General features: G+C 45.3%; 1 protein-coding gene across 3 annotated transcripts in view; it reads right to left on the bottom strand.

The window, feature by feature from the left end:
- Positions 1-151: 151 nt before the first annotated feature.
- The window catches only part of fgd5a (FYVE, RhoGEF and PH domain containing 5a), a 41428-nt gene continuing 17447 nt past the window's right edge, over positions 152-24132 (bottom strand). Inside the window, exons 6-21 of one of the 3 annotated variants that reach the window (XM_080845829.1) lie at positions 21260-21411; positions 20320-20476; positions 15454-15544; positions 15072-15122; positions 14756-14814; positions 12170-12241; positions 11989-12057; positions 8351-8434; positions 8172-8251; positions 7748-7841; positions 6545-6682; positions 6215-6317; positions 5829-5971; positions 4464-4592; positions 3707-3861; positions 152-3051 (exon numbers count right to left, since the gene is read on the bottom strand). In XM_080845829.1, coding sequence (XP_080701955.1) covers positions 3015-3051; positions 3707-3861; positions 4464-4592; positions 5829-5971; positions 6215-6317; positions 6545-6682; positions 7748-7841; positions 8172-8251; positions 8351-8434; positions 11989-12057; positions 12170-12241; positions 14756-14814; positions 15072-15122; positions 15454-15544; positions 20320-20476; positions 21260-21411 — 1614 coding nt within the window. In that variant the 3' untranslated portion in view covers positions 152-3014. The remainder of the gene's footprint in view (positions 3052-3706; positions 3862-4463; positions 4593-5828; positions 5972-6214; positions 6318-6544; positions 6683-7747; positions 7842-8171; positions 8252-8350; positions 8435-11988; positions 12058-12169; positions 12242-14755; positions 14815-15071; positions 15123-15453; positions 15545-20319; positions 20477-21259; positions 21412-24132) is intronic. The other 2 variants (XM_080845831.1, XM_080845830.1) reach the window with 2 other exon arrangements.

Raw genomic sequence — 24132 nt, 5'->3', positions numbered from 1 at the left:
GTCCTGTCAGGACCCTGGATAGTACAGAGAAGAGATGGATTTAAATGTCCTCATAAACAGGAACGAACAGTGTGTGGATCACAAGTGTGTGGATTCAAATGACCAGTCCTTATTTCGTAACAGGCAGTTTCTTTTACTTTATTTACCTGAACAGTAAGTCCCAATTCAGCATCTGCCCACCGTTCATTTCAATTGCACAAAACATACAAATGAGTTTCAGAATCAAACCCAGTAGCAAGTAGAAAATACTGCAACGCCATAAAAATGTGATTACCGAAGTAAAAATGCCTACATACTGTAACTTGCTGTTACATATAGTATTTTTTTTGTTGGCTGTTTTCTTGATCAGTGCAAATAAAGCAAAAGACGATGCATTTTCAACTCATGTATATACAAAGACATTTACACTTCCAGTAGTCTAGATGGTCCAGTAGTCTAGATGCCAGGCCTTCCGATTAAACAATGTAATACAGCACTGATGAAAAAGATAATCTGCCTTGAAAAAGAGAAAGAACACTTAACTGTGTGCATTTCAACTGTGCTTTTTTCGAATGTCAGATACAAAACTGCAGTTGGTTTTGATTGTTGGACAAATGCAATGAACTATAAACCGGTCACACTGAAGTGCAAAAGAACTTAAAAACAGTAGCAGAGGCGTTAATAGAGATCGTTCAATGGGCACATTACCAGTTTCAGGAGGCTGTCCAGAAAAGGCTCAGTTTACGCAGACACTTGGGCAGCCATTAAAAGTACAGTATTGAATGCAGCAGCCTCTAAAATAAGTGTCTTAATATAACACTGAATATGTACAACAACTCTGATACTCTCGATATTACATTCATCATGGTGTATAATCTAGAAAGTCATTTTCACTGACAGAGCCCAGGATACACAAGATAAGCAAATACAGTACAGTCTGATACAGTGAAAATACAAAATAAAGGCATCTCTATGATAGATTTTTTTAGTGATCTACCTGGAGGTTAGTTGTGTTTAAGAAATTCAGGTATGAATTAATACCATGCAAGTTACAGTCCAAGAATGCAGAATCTGAAAAGATTAAAATATACTTCCTCTGTTACCAACTGAAGATCAGACCTCTATTGCAAGGTCAGGGAACATGTATGGAGGCATGCAATTATCGGAAACATTCTGAACACCACTCACAAAATGGTGGTAAACCTTCAGTGAACCTGGATCCCTCTAGTGGTTTGTGTGTGTCACATGACCACTGTATGTTATCAAAGAAATTGAAATGGAACTCTAATGTCTTTGCTGTGAAATGTTATCAAAGGCATTTAGATGCTAAACTGTTCAATGGATCTCTATATCAGATAAAATATGTGACGGCTATGTTTTCACATCGAAATACATCTTTACATATACTTAGATCATTGACTTACACTTAGATAATGTCTCCCACTTTCCCTGCAGCTTTCTATGTAGTTGACTACACATGAATGATCATTAGCACTCCAAACTTTATCATTACAAGCACTGAACATAGGTACACACACTAACCTAAGATCTTTAGTGTGTCATTGGGTGCTAGACACTCATTTTGCATGTGCTGTCAATCATTTCCCCCAAAAATTATTCATGTTACAATGTACATAAAATATCCTTGAGTTTACCATATACCTTCTATATAAAAGAAACAACCCATGTCAATATATGTATATACATAATTTTCTTTTTGTATAAAACTGAGATCACTGTAACACTTATGCTATGCTAATGCTATGTTCTAACCAGTACTGATATCCCTTGGGTCCACCATGTTCACTAACTTCTGTACAATAGCACAAGTAGTCGTGGCCCATAGGTTAAGTGGTTTCATTAAGATGTCCCAGTGTCACAAATCTTAAATCTGATAGCCTGCACATAACTTTATGGCCACGACACATAATATCTGTAATGGTAGGCTGTAAGTGTCTAAGAACATAAAATGACATTAAAGAAAATGAGTGGTAGTGTCCAAGGACGAGTGGAATGGGAATCAGTGAATAAGGATTCATTGCAGAAATTTCATTCTTAATGGCAAGAACGTGCTTTCAAACTCCAATGACAAAGAATGAAAGAGTGACAAAGGATATTCATTTGTCATTTTCTCTGCAGATGGGATCCTTCAGCAGAGGATCTGAGCACAATAATACTGAGAGACTTTATGGAGCAGTCTTTTTGTCAGTGATTTGAATGATTTAATTTACTAATGATATGCCAATATTGTTAGCCTTTCACTCAACCTAAGAATGAATTAGTGCTATGATTTTAAAAAGGGGTCGTCCCAAAGAGGCATAGCCAAAATAATGCATTAAACTGAGATGTGCCGAGGGTGTCCAGTCCTTTAGTTTCACCTCTTCCTTTTTCCTTTTTTTATGAAGCAATGAACAGTGTTTGGAGTTATAGAGAATCAATGAAACTATAAGTGTAGGAAACTATCTATTACAGGCTGTAGGCCAATTGGGTCCAGGATTTGTGGTGAAATATCACACTCAAATGTGCTTGACCACTCTTTAAGCCCTTGCTTTAAAATAATATCATTCTGGTGAATAAACAAATGGGTCCATTTCCCTTAAGGTTTCGGTACGTTAAGCTACTACATACGGTTGAGTAGACACAAAATACAAATGTACAGTCCAGTGCATATGGACGTACTGTCAATGAAAAGGGCATAAAAAGCAAAAAATCCTTAGCATTGTCCATATGATTCTCCATTGGCAAATGTATATACAGAGATGGCACAGCCAGGCCATGCTTGGGCACAGATGAAGGGTGGCAGTGTAGAGGTCCCAAAGTACACTCAGCATGTAGCAGTATGGCCTTGGGCATATCTCAGTGGACATGACAACTGGGCCCACCCTTTCCCAGGGCAGTGTGGTCGATCCTCTTTACATCCAGTCAATGTTATGCAGCACATGTTCACTAGCAGGTTTGTCTGAAGGGTGGTAAATATGGGAGCGAATGAGGGTCCAGGTTGTCTAAGCGTAGAGCTCTTTAGAAGTGGATGAATGCTACAAAACAGTGGCCTCCTCCATGGCATTCACCCATCTGTAACACAGGGGAGAGAAAAAAAGACTGGTTACAGGTCATTTTATCAGGCTCCTTGAAAACATCAAGCAAAGGCTCTGTTGGGATGCCTTTGTCATGCTGGGAGTGTCACAGTAACGTATGGTCTTATGTCTTGATGACATATGCACATCTGCGTAAGGCATTAGGTGCTCTGTTTTCACCATGAAAGGCACAGGCCCCCCTCCCCCCGTGGGAACAACTTCACTCTGGGAAGGGCGCCCACTCCTATCCCTATCTCCTCTTTTCTCCTCTAGACTTTACTCACAACTCAATATGTCTATGTCGCCTAATACCAAACTTCAGAAGTACAGTATCTGAACATCAGTCAAATGTAATAGATTGGATTGCCTGTTGTCACGTAGCTGACCAATGTCACTTAGCTGATGTTTATTCCCAGGAGCTTTTACTGTGGTGGAATGTGTACATTCAGCACTATGTGCCCTGGAAAATATACCTATGACCTACAGCTGAAGGGTATGATGCAGCACTATGAATAACGTGTGATGCATACACCAGTGCTGAGGCAAAATTCTCTATGATCACTGAAATGTCATGGGATTGGACAGAATACTACTGAGCACAGTAGTAGATGTTGCTGAGGATTGTGGGGAAAGTACGGCAACAGGGTGCAGACCTCCTGGCGGTGTGCTGGTCGTCTGCTATAAAGGTGTAGTAGAGGGTCTTCTTGTGGTAGAGCTGGAACACGCTGGAGGCCTCCCCCCCCTCGGAGGGCTCGGACAGCTTGACGGTGAAGCCCTGCAGGGGAAGGCTCTCCGCAGCCACTTTATCCTGAGGAGACACATGAGCCGACATGGAGGAGGACGTAACATAAAAGCATAGCAAGTCAGATGATGATCTGTTTAACGTGTGAAAATTCAGGCGTTGTAAATATTCAAGATAATCTTTACATCAAGGGATTCATTTTTGCCTTTGGTAAACTGACTTGTATTATTTTAGTGCCTGTGACATAACATTGTACAGGTAAATGAGGATGACACTTTCACAAGTGCTTCCGTCCTTGGGTACATATTTAATTAATGACATGGTTACACCATGCACCATGTATAAAGCATGCAGGAACTGAATATACATAGACACACACAGACACACAGAGAGGGAGAGAGCACAGGGAGTCCCAGATGATAGTATGCTTTGAAATGACAGAGAAATAAAATGAAGCAGATATATTGCTACCTAAGTGAAAAACTAAGCAGAAAAACTTGCTTTATCTGCACTCCTACAAAACTATGCTTCTCAGGCTAAGTAGGACATGAATACACGTGTAGCCTGAGGGGACTTATGTTGCATCAGCGAGAGGGTGAAATGTGAAGGTGGTGACGGAGATGTGTGGATGCTCCGGGGCTGGTGTGGGAGACTCTCTGCCCCCTCACCTCGCGGGCTTTGAAGGTGTAGAGCACCTTGTCTTTAAGGAGGAACCACAGCCTCTTCCACTTCCTCTTGCTCTTCTTGCACCGCTGCAGGCTGCCGGTCATGGTGGAGCCCTCAGCACCCACAGACACCTAGGAGACACACACACACACACACACACACACACACACACACACACACACACACACAGACAGCACAACACGCACACACACAGCACAACACACACACACACAGCACAACACCCACACACACGCACAAACACACACACAGACACACACACACACACACACATGCACAAACACACACACACACAGACATACACACACACACACACACACACACACACACCAACAGCACAACACACACACACACACAGACACACACACACACACACAGCTTTGTAAGTCTTGCATGGCAGCTCAGGGGCCGTTTACATGAAGCCTTGTTTGTCAAACTAATACAGATAGCCCTATCATTTAGACGAGCACTATCTATCCGCACACAGTATCCGCAACGATCCGAATCGGGGGTAGAAAGTGAGTAGATTTGAATCGGTACAGGGGCTGGTGTTCGTCTGCACGGATTCACGCAACCTGATGACGTCATTGCCCCACGTGATCACTTGTTCTCCCTCAACATCTCACTCGCGGTGGGTCTCGAATTAACTCTCATTTATCCAGCCTACTGATTTTTGTTTAGCCTCCTATCTTGATCTAATTCTTTTTATTCAGACGTTACATAACTTTCTTGACCACAAATATAAATTGGCCAGCGATTTAATTCGCTTTTTTCTTCATAAATAAATGTAGAATGGTCGGAGCAAAGCCTCATGGGAAATGCTCAAGCTCAGCCTCTCAATAAAGCAAAGGTTCATCACAAACGGGTGTGTTAGTCTTTACGCAAATCTCTCGTTACCAGGCTCCATCCTTACGCAATTAAAAGATTCGATAGGTGTGAAAAATGAACCAGATTCAGTGAATCTAGACTCCGTGTAAAGGGGGCCTCAGTGTAAGCTGGGTCTCTGACATACTGACATTAAATCCCAACACAGAGGAGAGACAAGACAGAAGTAGAAGGAGAGGTAGAAACCATGACCATGCATGAGTGATGAAGAAGTAGAAGTAGAAGGAGAGGAAGATGACCATGTATGAGTGAGGGAGAAGGAGGACGGAGAGGAAGACGAGAGAAGTAAGCGTGCATTATAGGACAAGAGACGGCAAAGTAGAGAAATGTACAAATAATTTAGGTCAGAAAAGTAAAAGATATGGAGGGAGTGATACAAATTAAGAGGGGAAGGGAAAGTGAGAAACAGACTGACAGAGGGAGAGTGAGAGGGAGAGAAAGGAGAAAGAGAGAGAGTGGGTCACCTGTGCGAGGGGTGAAATGCTCTTCCTGTTCCTCCACAGACTGGGGGGCTGGAAGCTCTGGAACACGGCAGAGAGGGGTCTGCTGGCTCTGTTAGGCCGGGGGCTGGCATTCCCAAGGCTGGCACGCGGAAGGGCGCCACCTGCTGGTTCACACCAAAAACACCACTAAACACATGTAGATTGTGAAGAAGAGGCACAACGTGTCATGAAATTATTCTTTTCAGGAGACAGTAAACAAACATTATAACATTTTGTATACCTAATATACAACTACAAACAGCTTAACAGTCTCTGCATACATGTAACTATGTATCATTAATGTATCGTGTGTGTTTGTGAATGCAAGTAATGAGTGAAGAAGTTGATCCCAAGGCTGGGTTCTCTACCTCGTTTGCGTAACTCAGCATAGCAGTGGTCACACACTTTGGCCATCCGGTCTTTGAGGTACTTGAGAGGGTATCTGTTTCGGGAGCACGAGCGGCACACCACCTGGGTAGGGGGACAGAGAAACAAACAAGTTAAGTCAGGCTTAGAGAGGATAAAATAGGAGATATGAAGAGAGCAATAGAGACAGAAAGACAGAGGCAGACATACAGAAAGACAGACAGATGGACAGACAGACAGACAGACAGACAGACAGACAGACAGACAGACAGACAGACAGACAGACAGACAGACAGACAGACAGACATGACCGATTGGCTCCCCCCCCTCACCTTCCCGCAGGCGTTGCAGTGGTGTCTCCTGAGAGTGAGGCTGAAGTCCGAGGTGCAGTTCATGCACATCAACACCTGTGACACGGGCACCAGGATGGGTGCCGCCTCCCCCAGGGACATCCACAGCTTCTCCCGAGCCTGGAGGAACACACAGGAACGGTCACACTTTTGGGGTTTTCATCTTCTTAGTTTCACAGATCTGGGTCTTGGGATCCTAACCTTTGGAACTCTTGTTTACATGACCAAGTGCTATTTTACTCCCTTGGTTGTCATGTGCTTTTGTTTATATAGTCACATCATTTTGTTCCCCCTGTCTCTGTCTCTGTCTCTGCTTCTGCTACTTGTGTCTCCGCCCCTCATCTGATTCTTGTTCATTAGCCTGATTATTGTCTGCTTTGTGTTCACTTGCCCCTTGTCTTTGTGTTCACTTGCCCCTTGTCTTTGTGTTCACTTGCCCCTTGTCTTTGTGTTCACTTGCCCCTTGTCTTTGTGTTCACTTGCCCCTTGTCTTTGTGTTCACTTGCCCCTTGTCTTTGTGTTCACTTGCCCCTTGTCTTTGTGTTCACTTGCCCCTTGTTTTTGTGTTCACTTGCCCCTTGTTTTTGTGTTCACTTGCCCCTTGTCTTTGTGTTCACTTGCCCCTTGTCTTTGTGTTCACTTGCCCCTTGTTTTTGTGTTCACTTGCCCCTTGTCTTTGTGTTCACTTGCCCCTTGTCTTTGTGTTCACTTGCCCCTTGTCTTTGTGTTCACTTGCCCCTTGTCTTTGTGTTCACTTGCCCCTTGTCTTTGTGTTCACTTGCCCCTTGTCTTTGTGTTCACTTGCCCCATGTTTTTTATCCAATCATCTGTGCCCCCTGTTTAGTTTCCCTGTGTATTTAAGTCCTTGTGTTTGTTCAGGTCTCAATTCTGTCATTGTTCTTGTATGTAAGTTCACACTGTAAAGACCTGTTTCACTGCAATTCTAATGTCATAATGTGTGTTTGACTCCAGCTATACTGCAACTGTGACAGAACAAGCATCCAGTTAAGCCCACAGGACCTCACACAACATGGTGAACGTCATGGTGATATGACATACAGTAAATTGTGAGAGCTTGAATGGATTAAGCTTCATCTATCTTAATGTTCACATTTGTACAGAAGAAGAGGCAGAGTGTAGCCGTGGTTACATTTTGCCGCAGGGGCATCGCCACGGTGATCTCACCTCGCTGGAGCAGCTGAATGTGTTTAGGCCAGCGGCATGATCTGCTATGGCCCGACTGAGCGTGTGGAACCAGTCCTCTCTCTCACCACAGGAGCTGCAGTCACACAGACAGACAGATTGACACAGTCATAAATACAAAGACAAAGACAAGAGGTGAAAAACCAAACACTATGGAATTTGAGGAAAATACAAGACATGCAACATTCTTCAACATTATATGACTCATAGTTTTTTAGACCAATAATACCACCAAGTAAGATAACGTTTGTTGCTTGTTTTTGTTGTTATTTCTTCTCCCACAGTATTACAGATAAATAAAAACCACATTGATGAATGTCAATCATACCTATATTATATAACAAAAAGACTCATAAAGGCAGGGACGACCATAGGAGACGACCCCAGTGCTGGGAGACCCACTCACCTGGCAGAAAGGGTGATGGTCACATCTGAGACCTCAATCCGAAGGGTGTTCAGCACATTCTCTATGACTGGTTTACTGATCTACAAGAACAGAGAGAACACTGTAAGCACACAGACAAAGGGAAAGAGAGAGAGAGAGGAAGAGACCGAAGCCTGTTGTCGTGCCGCAGCAGCAATCACCTTCATTCCGCTTAGAGGGAGGGTGTTCTTGAGCCTGTACTTGCCATCCTGCTGGGGATAGGTGTATAGCATCACATCATTCATCTGCAGAACAGTGAGAAGATGGGGAGGTAAAGATCCGGATTAAATTACTTACGTCACCACCCAAGCACAACTAAACTGGCTAAATGTCTCCTGATGGATTGCTATTATATTATATTATATTACACGACATTACATTACATTTAATTACATTAAATTACATTAAGTTACGTTATATTGTATTATTATATTGAACACATTGCACACGCGGGTCCATTTTCTACCACACGGGGGCAGCAGTATCATTTAAAAAACTCCCTGAGGCTCGGGAATCCCCAATCCACCTCAGAGACATGTTATGCATATGAGTGTGGTCATTCTTAGAGCAACAAACCGGCAGTGCAAAATAACTAACCCAGTGGAGTTCAAAACAACAGGACCGGCTTCACGAAAACAACCAGCTGACAGCATTTGTTTGAATTTGCATATCCGGCAACAAGTGTTTTGGGAGCCTCAGAGGCACATGACAGAAAGAGAAAAAGAAGCATTGTGTTTGTGCCGCTGGATTTAGTCAAACAAAAGTGGTGACATCATTGCACACACATCTCTGTGTGTACGCTGGACATCCGCAGTTCACAGGGGCAGCATCCAGGAATTCATATCCTTGAGAGAGAGAAAGCCTCTGGGCGGGGGCTGCACGGCCGGCAGTGGGAGCAGCGAAAGGCAATCACAGGGTCAACAACAACAACATCACCACAACAGCGGCGTGGGCAAAACACCCAATAAAACACCCATGAGCACCACACCCTGACCCTGGTCTTCCCACTGGGCCGATGCCCTTTCAGCAAACAGCTCTTTGGTGGGTCCGCTCCCTCTGCCTCCAGTTCTACTGCTGCCCCTGACTCAATCTCTCTCTCTTTCCCTCTCTCTCTCTTTCTGTACCCGCTCTGCCTGTTTTGCGCTCTCGGTCTCTGCCTCTCCCTTTCTATACATCTGCCTCCGCATCTGTATCTCGCTCTTTCTCGCTCTATTCATGTGTCCCCTGTCTAGCCCTCATTTCCAGTGCCACCTGGAAAGATCACTCATCCAGCTGTAATCCTCTTTCTGTTTTAGAACACTCCCTCTGACGCTATCTGCCAAGCTGCGTCTTCACTCAGATGCTTCACTTTAACCCAGTTACAGTATGCTACTGTGTTCTACACTTCTCCCTGTGTCCCCTCTCTCTCTCTCTCTCTCTCTCTCTCTCTCTCTCTCTCTCTCTCTTTCTTTCCTGAGAGGCTGAGATGATAGTCGGCCATAATGGGGGAAAGGCCCTCTGGCGTCACCGCACGTGAGGGATGGCTCTATGAGTGTGTGTCTCTAGCCGGCGTTAGTTATTGGGCCCATAGATTCTACCTGCTCTCACCAGCCATATATTTTCCACAGGGGGAGTGCGTCGCATCACCAGAGTCTGGGCCAGTGTTAGTCCCTGACACATCACTCATATCCACTTCCACTGGGACATCCATCACAGCTATGAGAACACAGAGAGATAAAGCCACAGAGAAATAAGGGTGAGGGGGAGAGAAGGAGAGAGACTTAGAGAGAAACAGAGAGGGGTAAGAGAACAGAGGAATACGAGAGGGGGGCTGACTCTAAGGACAGAGAGATGTGTAAGAGGACAGCTGAGAAGAAAAGAAACAGAGGAGTAAAGACAGGGAAGACGGAGGAAGAGAACACGCTGAGCTTTCCACTGACTAGCCCCTTCCCCCCAGAGCCAAGAAAACACCCTAACCTCCTTTGTCTCTTTGACAGAGCATATCAGAGCCAGCTAAAGAAAAGCTTCCTGTGTGTGTGTGTGTGTGTGTGTGTGTGTGTTTGTGTGTGTTTGTGTGTGGCCATACATGTGTTCATGTATGCTCTATATCCTGTGTGCTCATGTGTGTGTGTGTGTGTGCGCGCGAGTGTGTGCATGTGTGTATGTGCCGATGTGTGTTTGTGTGTTGTGTCATGATAGGCTGATAGTGTGAGCGGATGGCGTTTGAGAGTGTTTGTGAGAAGCCAGGCCTGTTGCTCTCCCCTCTCTGAGGCCTCCCCCCCACAGCGTGGATAAGGCGGCTGGCTGACAGCACCAGACGCTATCCTAAAGCACACAACCGGGCTGTGCAAAGATACACACTCCTGACACCACCAGGCCCCCACCCACAGATACACACACACACACCTGCGACCCGTACTATGTTCGCCCATGTTTTTGTTTGATTTGGCCAGCTGCGCTCAATGAAAGTGTTGTCTTTTTAACCACGCTACATTATTTGGCCGGTGTCGTCACATCTAGTATCAAGGAGGAATGAAAACATGACCTGATAGCAATGTTTACTACACATTACATAAGAGAAGACTGTGTTCCCAAGACCAAAAAACTGGAAGAACATGATTTTAGCACTGACACAGTCATGAGGTCACTTCCCTGGGAGCACAAGAGCTGATAAAAAAAATGTGTGCCCTTACTGTAAGACCCTGTGATAAAAGCTTATGCCAACAAGGTTAATAGTAAATATCTTTGACATTCTGAGCAAACCTTGAACAAATAAAACAACATATCTTCAACACTAAGCTATTTACACAAGGAGCCTCCATTTGGTTTCTGCTGCTCTGCGATGCTCTGCGCTGGGCTGGCCTTCACAGCCCCTCTCCGAGCAGCCCCAGCACAGGAAGCCGGCATCCACTGACCCACACCAAACATCCTGTGAGGAAGCCCAGTCCTGAAAAACAAGCTTGCAGAGGCCTCCGCAGGGTGGGGCCTGGCCCTCTGGCCTTGTGTCCCCCCCAACCCCACCCCCTCAGCTCAGCTGATATGGAGCAGGAGTCTCCCTCCAGGCCCCTGCCACCACCACTCGTATCAACAGTCTGTTTGGCCCGATCATGAGCAGGAGTCCCCGAGAAGACGGGCCAACTTTCCACCTCAACCCTCTGTCTCTGTGTGACAGAGAGGAAAGGTTTGGAGACGTGGGCACACTTTGTTACAAATGTTCGGATCTTGGCTGAGAGACTGGCCAATGACAGGAAGAACTAGCAATCAGCCCATATCATGATTCATTAAACTAGTTGTATTGTGTTGTGGATTTAGGAAATCAATGTTTCTTGATGCACATCACATAATACTACAGCATAATAGTAGCGTGGCATACTCTATAACTGTGTGTTATAGAAGCATCGTAGAAGCTGAACTTCCTGTTGGATCATCGGGTGTATAGAAGGGCCAGTGGTACTCAGTCATGAAGAGGAATTTTCCAAATGGTTCTGGTGCTTAAGAAGTGGTTTTCCAAACGGTAGTGGTGTATAATAACTGGTTTGCCAAAGGGTGGTTGTGTTTAAAAAGTGGTGATCCAAATGGTTATTGTGTTTAAAAAGTGGTGATCCAAATGGTTATTGTGTTTAAGAAGTGGTGATCCAAATGGTTATTGTGTTTAAGAAGTGGTGATCCAAATGGTTATTGTGTTTAAAAAGTGGTGATCCAAATGGTTATTGTGTTTAAGAAGTGGTGATCCAAATGGTTATTGTGTTTAAGAAGTGGTGATCCAAATGATTACGGTGTTTAATGAGTGCTGTATTGGTGACACCTGAAGGGCATTTACCAGAAACAGATGCCTCGGCTGTCGGCTCTTGCGGGAAACCTTCATCAGCGTGCCTTCCTTCACAAACACCTGAAACAGACAGGAAAGGGCCATAGTGAGCCAAGGCCAGTTGTGCCAGCAGTGCTTTCAGCTCTCTTTATTCATGTGAGGCCTTAATGGCTTTTAGTTGTAGACAGCTTACCCTCCCAGGCTGCAGCAGGTCCCTCTTCCCACGGACGCTGTACTCAATGTGGACCAGACGCAGCAGGTTCTCCTGTGTGTGTGTGTGTGTGTGTGTGTGTGTGTGTGTGTGTGTGTGTGTGTGTGTGTGTGTTTCAGAGAGAGAGAAAGACAAGGTTAGATAGAGATGGTACACATGAGGAAGAGTATGAAAATGTCTTTTGTTTGTCTGTGAAGGAGAGGGAGGGAAACGGAAAAGGAAGAGCTGGTCGGAAATGAATAGGAGCAACAGAGATAGAAGGATCCTGTGTCTGTCTGTTTGTGTGTGTGTGTTTGTATGTGTGTGTGTGTGTGTGTGTGTGTGTGTGTGTGTGTGTGTGTGTGTGTGTGTGTGTGCGCGCGCCTGTGTGTTTACATGTGTGATTTCTTTTGTGTGTGTGTGTGTGTGTGTGTGTGTGTGTGTGAGTGAGAGACGGAATGTGTTTGTCTCTTGTGTTTGTGTGAAAATGAGATTACAGACTTTGTGTGAGCACGTGTGAGAGCAAAGGGATGATGTGAGTCTCTTTGTGCAACAGAGTGAGAGAGTGTTTACCAGCTTGTTTGTAAGTGCAAGAGGGACTGAGTGTGTGTCTGTGCTATTGAGAGAGGGAGTGTGTGTGTGTGTGTGTGTGTATGGTCTGTGTGTGTGTGTGTATGTAGGTGTTGGGAGGGGTGGTTTGGGGAGTGTGTGTGCTCCTCTGTGTAAGCCACATCTTCTCCTCACACTGCTCTCTTTGTTACCAAACACCTGGGATCTTTTGATGACATCATCTTTCCTCTCCCTGGCCCTTATCACCCTATTGCCAAACCCAGTCTGAGCTGATAGAGTGTCCTCTCTGAGCTAATGACCAACCACAATACACCTCTGTAGTCTGAGGGGAAAGCAACAACCCTCCCTCTCTTACAAACACGCATGCTAACTCTCTCAGGATACACATTTAGGGCCTGATTTACTAACATTGCGACCGCAGCTTAATCTGCGGTCGCACATTAACGCACGGTGTTTTTGCGCATTTTCTGTGGTATTTATCAAACCAGATCCGCGCTGGGCACTCTGTGCTTACCCCGCCCTTTAAAGGCCATGATTTACTAACATTGCGATCGCAGTTTAATCTGCGCCTTTGCCAGGCGCACATTAACGCACGGTGTTTCCCCGCATTTTCCGTGATATTTATCAAACCAGATCAGCGCTGGGCAATCATTATTTAGCGCAGCGTTAAAAGACGGGAGAAATTGCCTGCAAGTTACTGCCACCATGGAGATTCGAGGAAGAAAAAACTAAGGTTCAGCGAAGAGGAGATAGATATATTGGTTCACGTTCGCTCAGTCACTGAACCTGATTCAATGGGTTATATTGTTGTTTTGCCCGCCATCACCTACAGCGAGATGTTTAAAAGAACATGATTATAAATAATATGCTATTGGTGGCATTAATGCATAAACTGTCTATTATAACAATATAGATACGTACATGGCGAGATTAATACGTTCTACAAGGGACATGGGTTCACTACAATATATCCCCACTGAAACAAATACATTTACCAAGAAGCCAGGCCTCTCCAAAATCACCGTTGCTCAATCATGGATAGATTGCACTATTCTGGAAGATAAAACTGTCATGGACAGACCACTACCACGTAAGTAATGGTCATGTTGGCATCACATATGACCTGGACATTCATTGAATATGTGTGCTTTCTGTTTCGGTAAACGTGTTCGTGGATTGAAGGTGGGACTGTTTGCATGTGGGTGCGATCAATGGCTCCAATTACGTTCGGAAAGTTTAATTTCAGCTATCGTAGTGGGGAAATGTATATTGACCAGTGCGCCGTAGCAATGCGTCGAGTACCTGAGTGAAGGCTGAGATATAGGCTGAGATATACCAACTGCAGATGCTATAACTGTTTGAAATTATCCGGAGGCCAATATTTGCAAATGTTGCCAGGAGTTTAACAACTGATGGAATGGAATGTGATCGCCGGGTGGAGGGTTCGATGTCGTCTCTGATCTGGTCCAGTAATTGAAGTATTGCGTGGCTGGTTAACCTGTACCGTCTTATGATTTGTGAATTATTTCTGTGCACTGTCTCTGTCTTCTTTCTTCGCCTTGCTCTTATAACTGCTGCCATATCAACGTTGTCAGACTCAATGGAAATGCGCTTCCTGGTTAAGACGTGCTTTTATGAGGCGGAGAATTAGCCCGCAAATCAGAGACGTGCGCTCGCCAGGCAGTTTTAGTAAATATCACGCAATACATCATTAGGCGCACTTACCTTCTCTCCACCCATTAAATTGCGCTTAACGCCCAAGTTACCACCCACGTTTCCGTGCCATCCCACCTGTTTGCAAGTTCACACCCATAAAGCGTTAATATGCGCCTCTCAAATGCGCCCCCTTAGTTAATACCCTTTTATGTTTACAACTGCTATTTTACGCCTGAAATGGGCGCAATCCTGTTAGTAAATCAGGCCCTTAATTTCTATAAACTCCCTCCCCCCCCCCTCTCTCTCTCTCTCTCTCTCTCTCTCTCTCTATCTCACTCACTCTCTCACACACACACAACTCACCCCTTGTTTGAGACTATCATTGGCCTGGTCTGACACCTCTGACACAATTACCAGGGCAGCTGATGGCAGGAGGAGAATGGGAGGAAAGAGGTTAAAGTGCAGTTAATACACACGCAGAGAAAAACACATTGTTCTGGGACGGCTGCGCCTTGGCTGTTGCCTGATAAATATCTCACTGTACAACACCTCCCATGGACTGAGCCACTGGCTGGCCTGTGTATTGTAATGTGCTTTGTAATGTGGCTTTAACTCAACTGGCCACAGAAAATAAAGAGACCATTGACCGTGTCAGTGTGGGCTGCAGCTGAGACAGTACCTTGAGTGTCTTCATACTCTTTGGAGTCCGGTGAGAGATTGTTTAGGTAGTCTGAGGAGATACAGAGAAACAGACAAACAAAATGACCGAACCAGCAGCAAAACAAAGCTATGTAAATTCAACACAGTTTGTATCAGACAGCAAATTGTCGTTATCTTTGTAGCAAATTATCAGCACAAAATAAATACAAATAAAAAGGAAACAATTTAAAAACTTTCCAAGCTTAGGAAGTGAATGTTACAATGTAAACCCGCTGTAGTAAGGTATTCATTGTCAAGATTTCTCAAGATTTATTTCCATATAAATTCTTTCCCTAAACACACCTTCAACATAACAGGAAAAATGTACAGTCAAGTACTTGATGGTAAAGGCCTTTGTGTACCTGTGAGGAGCATGCGGTACTGCAGCACCCGCACAATGACCTGTAGCAGCTGATGCTTCAGGGGTACCTGCACGCCCTCGCCATTCTGCACCTGCTCAAGCACACACAAACAAACAACACAACGCATCAATAATGCCAATAATGTCAATACCCATGAATACACTCACATACCATTCTACAGTTCGTAGATGGCATGGTAACGCACATACGCACATGTGCACACACACACACACACATACACACACACAAACACACACACACAGACACAACAAAGAAACACTGAACAAACTGCATTTGTGAAGAGGAAAGGTGACTACCTAGAGTCACCTTGACCACCATTATACTGTTCAATGTCATAACAGACAAAAGGAGGACGATGAGATAACCTTGGAAGGTTATTAAGAAAGCTTCCTCATGCCTCAGCAAACCCCACTAGACAAAAGAAATCTAACTCTCTGCTCCACCGTTATATCATCATCAGAAAGAATAAGAGAGTGGAATGAACCGCAAAAAAGGAAAAATCAATCAGGTGCTAATTGACTTTGACAAGACTTTATTCAAGGTGATGGAGCCCCCGAGCTGAGGGGCAACATAGCCAGTGTGATAACTGGGCACTGAGATAACCAGCACTGCAGGCTGTCGCCCGACCGGTCAGAGAGACAGATGGAGAGAGGCAGAGGGAGACGTAGAGAGAGAGGGAGTGAGAGAGAGAGAGAGACTGATAACGAGAGATGGAGAGAGAGAGAGACCAATGGGGGAGGAAAAGAGAGGAGAGAGACTCCTTCATCATGCCAGCGGGATACAGCTCTGTGGGAGAGCCTCCATCTCCTCTCGTCTCCTCCTCGCTCATTAACCCCCTCAGGCTGTGTGAAAGGGGCCCAGTGTAGAGGTTAGCACTAACAGCCCTGTAATGCACACTAACAACAGAATAAATACTAAACTAGGCAAAAATACACACAGATGCACAATCATACTTACACTTTCTCTTCACAGGGGCAGAAGTGGCCTTCGGACTGGCGTGATTCTAAAAACATTTCCAGACTCTTCCCAGCTGGGGACATGACATAACAACCCTCCTTCAACCCAGCCTGGTCACGGCCACACACCTGACACAGCAGCAGTCCCTCAAGACTCTTCCCAACACTCTTCTTTCCTGCCTTTCATAACACCCCCCCACCCCCTCTCCGTCTCTCTCTCTCTCTCTTTCTTACATTCTCATTGTGTCCTTGCTGAAGTAGTGGAGAATATGAATATATACTCCACTACTTACACAGTAAATATAATGTGATTGATTGATTGCACAATCACACACAGACACTTTCTTGCCACAAGGGCAGCTGGTTTGCGGCGACCCATCCCTCTGCAGCATCATGGCTATTTGTGTGGGCTAGGTGTCTGTAAGGGCATCCATGATTTACACCCACCCAAAAACACAATGAGCTAATCACGGCGTTAAAACCCCTCTCAGTGGCGAGTGGTTGGCTCTCTGGACGGACTCTGGGTGCTAAATCGTAATCCGATCGACATTTGTGCTGAGGAGACTTGGCTGTGCCCGGCGCCGGAGCCGACACTCGGCACGCACTCGTCCGAGAGAAGAGGAGCTGTCGGCTGGTGCCAGGGGAGGCGAGGCGGCCCTAACAAATCACAGTCACGTTCAGCTGAGCCTCTGTCTGTGCGCGGCGCGCCCCTTTAATTGGTGGGGGGTTGTAAGAGAAGGCTGCTCCGCTAATTAGCTTTTCTCTGCCTCATTGCCCCTGTGCCAGATCTGGATCCCTTACCATCTTGTTCTCTCTTTATCTTGCGCCGTCCACCTGCAGAATTTGCTAAAAGACACACACATATACACACACGCACACACGCACGCACAAACATACCTGCACACACAGACACACATGCACACACGCACATGCGCACACACACACACACACACACATGTACACTCACACACACACACGCAAACGCACATGCGCACACACACACACACACACATGTACACTTACACACACACACACACACACACACACACACTTTGTAATTGATACTCCACTATTCCCAGAAGTCAGCACATGCTCAGAGACAAACTGAAGGATTCCTGCGATGAGACTTGCGTGGACAACACACAAACAAACACACACACTAACACACACCCTCACTCCGTAACACAAAAACTACCACACACACTAACACACACCCTCACTCCGTAACACAAAAATAAAATAAAAGCCATAACACAAAAATAACCAAAACCACGTAACTGCTCTGCTCTTGGCCCCTGCCCCCCCTCCCTCTCTCGCCGGTGTCTGGCCTCTTCACACACACACGTGCCGTGTAAACAGAGTAAACAGCTCTGGAGCAGAGGAGGCTTTAATCCTATCAGGATCGAGCAGTGATCTGATCATCCACTGGAGCCTCTTCATCTCTGCCACCCACACCTCCGCAATGAAATTACACTTCAACTACAGCGCCCTACTAAATAAATAGCCCCTTGCACTATAACACTCCAGTGTTCACACACATAAGATATCACTGAAAAAAAAAGAGGAAACAGAGGTCACTGATCACAGAAACCCAGGGAAATTGAGGTATAATACGATGTATAATGTTGTTATACAGAGTCATTTAATTGAGTTGGTGGGTTGGTTGAGACGTGGGAAGGTTGTAACTGTATTTCAAAAAGGTTGTTGAGCTGAGTTCCAATGTTCTGTAGTGACATGCTCTTATCAGAGTCTCTGGATCAGATGAGGGGATGCTGCTGCCTCAGCTCCGTTTCCTCTTTAGAGAACTCCATTGGAATCAGAGGAAGAGGGACTTATAAGAGGGGACCTTCGAGGCTGCTGATTCCAGTGGGGAGGGGTGTGAGCGAGAGGCTGGAGGGTGATTGATGCGTGGGGTTAAGTGTAACGTGGGGCTGAGGGGGGAATGGCTGCCTGATCACTTATGCAGTTCTGACCTTTGCTCTCCTCTGCTCCCGCTGACGTCTCCATCCCTTTCATTACTGTAAGGGTCACATCCCACTCACCCCATGGATCTTCCCACAGTCCACTACATAAATCAACCCGGCCTGAACCTCATATGTGTGGATGTGGATGTATGGATGTGTGTGTGGATGTGTGTGTGTGTGTGTGTGAGGGAGAGAGAGTGTGTGTGTGTGTGTGTGTGTAAGGGAAGGAGTCTGTGTGTGTGTGTAAGTCTATGGGAGAGGAGGAAGGTGTGTGCGTGCATGTTCAAGAATGAATAATGAATGAATATCACATTTTTGATGAGATATGAGTTCAAGTATATCTCAGGTAAGCCTGGGCTGCAGCTGAGATAGCGCCGTCACAGAATGGTTCATCCAAAGTCCTCGACTACTGGGCCTTTTACACAATAACATCATATACAGCTTATTTTCTGTATATGTGTCTGTATATCTGTATAGGTCCTGCACATCATTTCATCTTACTCATACAATAAAGGCAGCTGCAGGCCAAAAAACAAGCAGATGTGTCCTAAGGAATCTCTGGAATGTGGAATGTATTCATTGGATCCCCCAAAAGATAGTCTTCAGTGTCAAATGGCAGACAAGCAGGCCATCTTGGCTGATACTGCTGAGCCAAGATCCATAGCCAAGACTTACTCCGACATGGCAAAACACTCCTGGAAAAAGTGGTGTGTGCAGGCGAGTTTTTGGCTGATAGAAACAGACATATGAGCAGAGCCAGTGCTAGTAACCTAATAGGGGATGTGACAGCATCACAGTCTGGGTAGAAACGGGTGGGGATGCATGTGTGTGTGTGTGTGTGTGTGTGTGTGTGTGTGTGTGTGTGTGTGTGTGTGTGTGTGTGTGTGTGTGTGTGTGTGTGTGTGTCTGTGTGTCTGTGTGTGTGTGTGTAGGGGGGGTTACCGAGGCCAAATCAGCTGTTTCCACACACTAGGCTTTCACCATTCATTCCCAGAGTTCCTCAGTGAAGCTCACCCATAGCCAGGGCTACACTGAAGCAATGCGGAGAGCCAGATGTTAATGAATATTTATGATCTGAGACAGTTGGCCCCTTGTCGGGTTGAGAATCTTATCGCGGCGGAAACACGCAAGTCAGTGTGGCAACCAATCGCCATCAGATTAAAAAACTGTAAAAAAAAAAAAGAGTTTTGGGATGGTTCACTCATAAATATGCATGGATTACTGAAACAGTTGGTGGCCCTTGCCCCCATTTTGGGCTGCTGTGACCTAATGAGCGGTAAACAAAAAACAAAGGGCAGGTGGATTTCTATTAACTGACAACAGAAAAGGTCAGAGATTTCAAACAATGTATTATATCACAGAGCCCGCCAGACCAGTGGAAAGCATTCAAGCCACCCAGACAGCTGACTTCATTATCAGATGAGCGCATAGGAGGATGTCCTCACATATAGGTGACCTCAGCCAGCCAGATCAACAGCCATTGATTCATCTCTGCAGGGACTTGGAGGCCTGAGTGGCTATGGGAAATCCATAACCGCATCTCTATTGTTTTCTCCTTATTCCGAGTCACCTCTGCATCTGCCATGTGCTCAGGAATGAATCAGGGGATCATTCACGGCACCACCGCCTCCACAATCATCATCGCAATCATTGTGCACGGAAACAACATCTCTTAAAAAAACATACACCATTTGGAGTAACACTTTTACAATACAATTGCTCTATAATCTAGGAATTACGCTAGACCAAATCAAATGAATATGCATTTGTCACTGTATTCAGGCAGTGCCCATAATCACTGTGTAAACAAAGTAGCATTTAGTGAGACTTAATGAGGAACATAGAATTTCCACCAGCTTGAAAAGCTACTTGGATGGAAAAGGGCTTCCCTTCTCAAAGAATGCAATGCCACTGCTGCTCCTCACCTGGTACTGTGTGACGATGCCAGAGAAGGCTGGGTGCTGGGTGCAGCTCTCCTCCAGGAGGGCCATGCGTTGGTCGTAGTCTGAGATGTAACCGGTGAACACGGTGAACTCGGCACGCCGTGTCAGGATGACGTCCACCACCTGCTGGCTCTCCTCCCTGTCACAGACACAGACACAGACTAGTCAGAGCTGCAGTGCTCAAAGAAACAGAACCAGCAACTGGGCCTGACTCCAGAAGGCTTACTCCAATACCCAAAGAAACAGAACCAGCGACGGAGCCTGACTCTTAGGCCTAAAGATGTCTGAAATGGTCAGATGTGTATACATGCCAGTGATGCATAGTTCAAGATAGGCTTGCTTGCACTGTGCAGATGTCTATATACTGTGGCAAATCAGAACATGTGTATAGTTATTTCTGAGAGGTGCAATTTTTTGCTCAATAAGTAAAGTATTTAGCGGAGGCTTTTCTATATAGCTGCACTAAGATCTACAGCCTCTGATTGCATAAAGTGTGATGAAACTGTTGTGTACAGACGCAGTAGCACACTGGTATTCATCCTGTCAATATTAGGATGGTCTCACTCCGTTAACTTGTATATCTAATTTAATTAAGGTGATAAAAAGTGTCTCTGTGAGTTTCCATCTGTCAGCAGTATGTTTAAATTACCCTTGTGGAACCATACAAAAGCAATAGCTACTAAACAGCATTAAATGCAAAGCATTTTCTGTTACATGCCTATCTCATATCTCACATCATATGTTTATTGCTAGAGACTCATTATATGATGTGACAGTGTGATATATGAGATGATAAAAATGTGTATGTGCAAGAAACCACTTGTATGCCACTAAACCAGCTGTACCTTTGTTCACGGCGTTTACACTTTATTGCTTAATGGTTTATTGATTGGAAGAGCGGGGTTACGACAGCAGCCCTCACCACTGGCAGATGCGTTTCTCCAGCTCGGCGAGGATGCTGCAGTGTAGCTGGAAGATGTCTGGGAGGGGGCCCAGCATCTCCCCCAGCGCGTCCTCATCCAGAGCAGGCTCCCCGTCCTCCCCCACTGCTGCCGCCACAGCTTCCCTGAAGTCCTGCAGAGGAGAAGACAGACAGGCACAGCCTGCAGCCTCAGCATCACTGCATCACCACTCACCTCTCCTGACCCTCTCCTGACCCCCTCCATGCCATTTTCAAACGTACTGTACCCTGCTCTTCCACCCTTGTACCATCTTTAGAGTCACTGCATCAGCACAAACCTCCCCTGACTGAGTTTTCAGTATATTACCACACACACACACCTCTCGAGACTTTACCCACCCTGAGAGAGCCAGTCTCACCCTTACTGCAATAGCAAACCCCTGTCCTGAGCTCTCTGCACTACTGTATGTCAGCCTTACAATAACTGCATCCCCACAAACCTCTTCTGGGCCTTTTCCTGTTGCAGAGTGGCCAGCCTTAGCTTCAGTTGATCCCCTCTCCCAGCCTCTCCAATTCATAGAGTGTCAGCCCCACTGAATCAACACCTCTCCTGACCTCCCAGACTCATACTGCACTGTTCATTTCTCTTCTTCCCAACCCCCACTGAGCACCACCAGGCTAGTCCTCATTAGGAAATGTTGCTGGGTCACACAGGTGGAGACAGCAGTGCCAGCTGTGTGAGATAGAGATGCTAAAGGGTGCGGTGTTCATGCTGGCACCAGATATCAGTTTCTTGTATTAATGGCAAAGTCCGCGTCTATTGGTCTTTGAGCTCAATAGCCAATAATATTATATCCATACTCCATTCCGTGCTCCCGAAGCTCTCTGTTGATTGGCTGGGATTGTTAATGGCTCTGTCTGATCGATATCTGTTTCCCATTTACAGAGCCAGGACTGTGTACAAATACTAGAGTTCTTTTGAGCACAAAGGCTGAAGGTGACAGCAAGAGGACCGTGAGGAGCCATTAGCTGAATTATATGCTGAAATGAATGGCATTAGAATCAAGGACCACACCTTTAACCTGTCAGTTTCTAACAGTGAGTCATTGATGCCAAGAACAACCACTGGTCATGTGGGACATAAGAGGGTGTAAAGAGAGGAATATGAGTGTATTACTAACACAGTAAATAGCCTTTGTACGATGCCCAGTATATTTACTTTCATCTTCAGGTGTAAAAATGGTTTTGTCTGCTTCAAATGTTTTGGAGTAAAAAGACAGAAGATAAAAGAAGTCAACTTTATGAATTAGTTTGAGGTGCAAAAATGGCCTCAGATATCTCTGTGGATAAAGATGTCTGAAGACACCATAAATAACCCAAAGCCTTGATGTGTCTGAGAGGACAGTGTGCTTGAACCTGATCAATTTCACTTTTCGGAGCTGGCTGACATAAAAACAAATCCTGATATACACACTGCCAGACAATCCGGTGACAGCCCACCCTGGGATCTCACATTAATCAATCGTCATCGATTTCAACTGAGTCATAATCTGTCACTGCTACTGTGTATCATCCCAGCTACTTTATGTGCCCGGCGCAGCTCCCATTGGGACAAGATGGTTGTCTGTTGTCTCCATTTTACTGCTATGAAACAATTAAAGGAGGATCTGTGTGAAACTGTGGCCTAGATGGCCAACAACATATTTCCCCCTATGAGGATAATCCTAATCACACCATCAGTCAGTCTTTAGGTCTCAGCAAAGAGGTGGAAGTAAACTGCACTGGGACCCATTGACGGGCAGAGCCGAGGAGAGGGATAAAGAAGGAAGTAGCCGGCGTGGGCAGCTTGATAAAAGATGTATTCATTAAAAGCTATGTGTTTGCATTGTGCAGAAACATGACTTTTTGTTCTGTGACAAAATGGTGACTTCAAATTGAGATTTGTGATGATCTGTGTTGCTGATCCTGTTCCCGCTAAAGTGCAGGATCTTGATAAATCTCTAAATCATTTCTAGGGAAGAGGGGGAAAAACTGGTCAGATGATTGCATGTACGGCTCTGCGAGAGTCCTGCTGGACAACAACAAAAAGCATAACTTCACTTCCCATTTGGGGACAGGGTCTGGAAATTCTTTGTATTTTTGTTATTCCGTATCAAACAATGGAACAATAGGCTGTGTGTTTTCTCCTGAACCGCTCTGCCGGTGGTCTGCTTTCCTCACTGCGCACGCGACGAGAAAAAGAGAGAGAGAGAGAGAGAGACAGAGAGAGAGAGGAAAGAGAGACAGAATGAGAGGCATAGAGAGAGGGAGAAAGAGCGAGAGTTCAGCACAGGAATGCTGAGAAGGCAATCACTTCTGCTACAGTGTGTTTCTGCCATTATCAGATAAAGGGGCTCTCCTTAAAGGGGTGTGTGCTGCTCGTACAGCATCCTGTATCTCTAAGACTGAGTGCCGTACCAACTTGTGTTGTTTGGGCGTGATTAATATCAGCCTGAGAATGGCTCCCCGACAGCCACGTCTGACAAGCTGAGGGGAGGGTAGATCATTTATTTAATGACATCATCATGAGATGATAATCAGGACTGTTCTGCCCAGCTGAACACAGGCTCTGATTCATGGCATCCATTTCTTAACACACTACATCTAATTGAGCGGTACCATATAAATATGTATACCATATTAATATTATAAAAGCAACTAATTTGCCTTTTCATTGCAGATTTTTTTTTTTTTCATGCTGCAATTTGACATGACCATGCATTCTACAAATGACTGCAGTAATTCACTTGCTATCCTACAGTTATGGCGCGCTGGATAGTCCACCTAGGTTCTATATAAAGAAATGTGAACAGCTATAGTCTATGGGATAATAAATTCTCTCCACACAAGTCGAG

This window comes from Sprattus sprattus (assembly GCF_963457725.1).
Source record: "Sprattus sprattus genome assembly, chromosome: 10".
In the NCBI taxonomy this organism is placed as follows: domain Eukaryota; kingdom Metazoa; phylum Chordata; class Actinopteri; order Clupeiformes; family Clupeidae; genus Sprattus; species Sprattus sprattus.
This window is presented reverse-complemented; position numbering and strand designations above follow the sequence as displayed.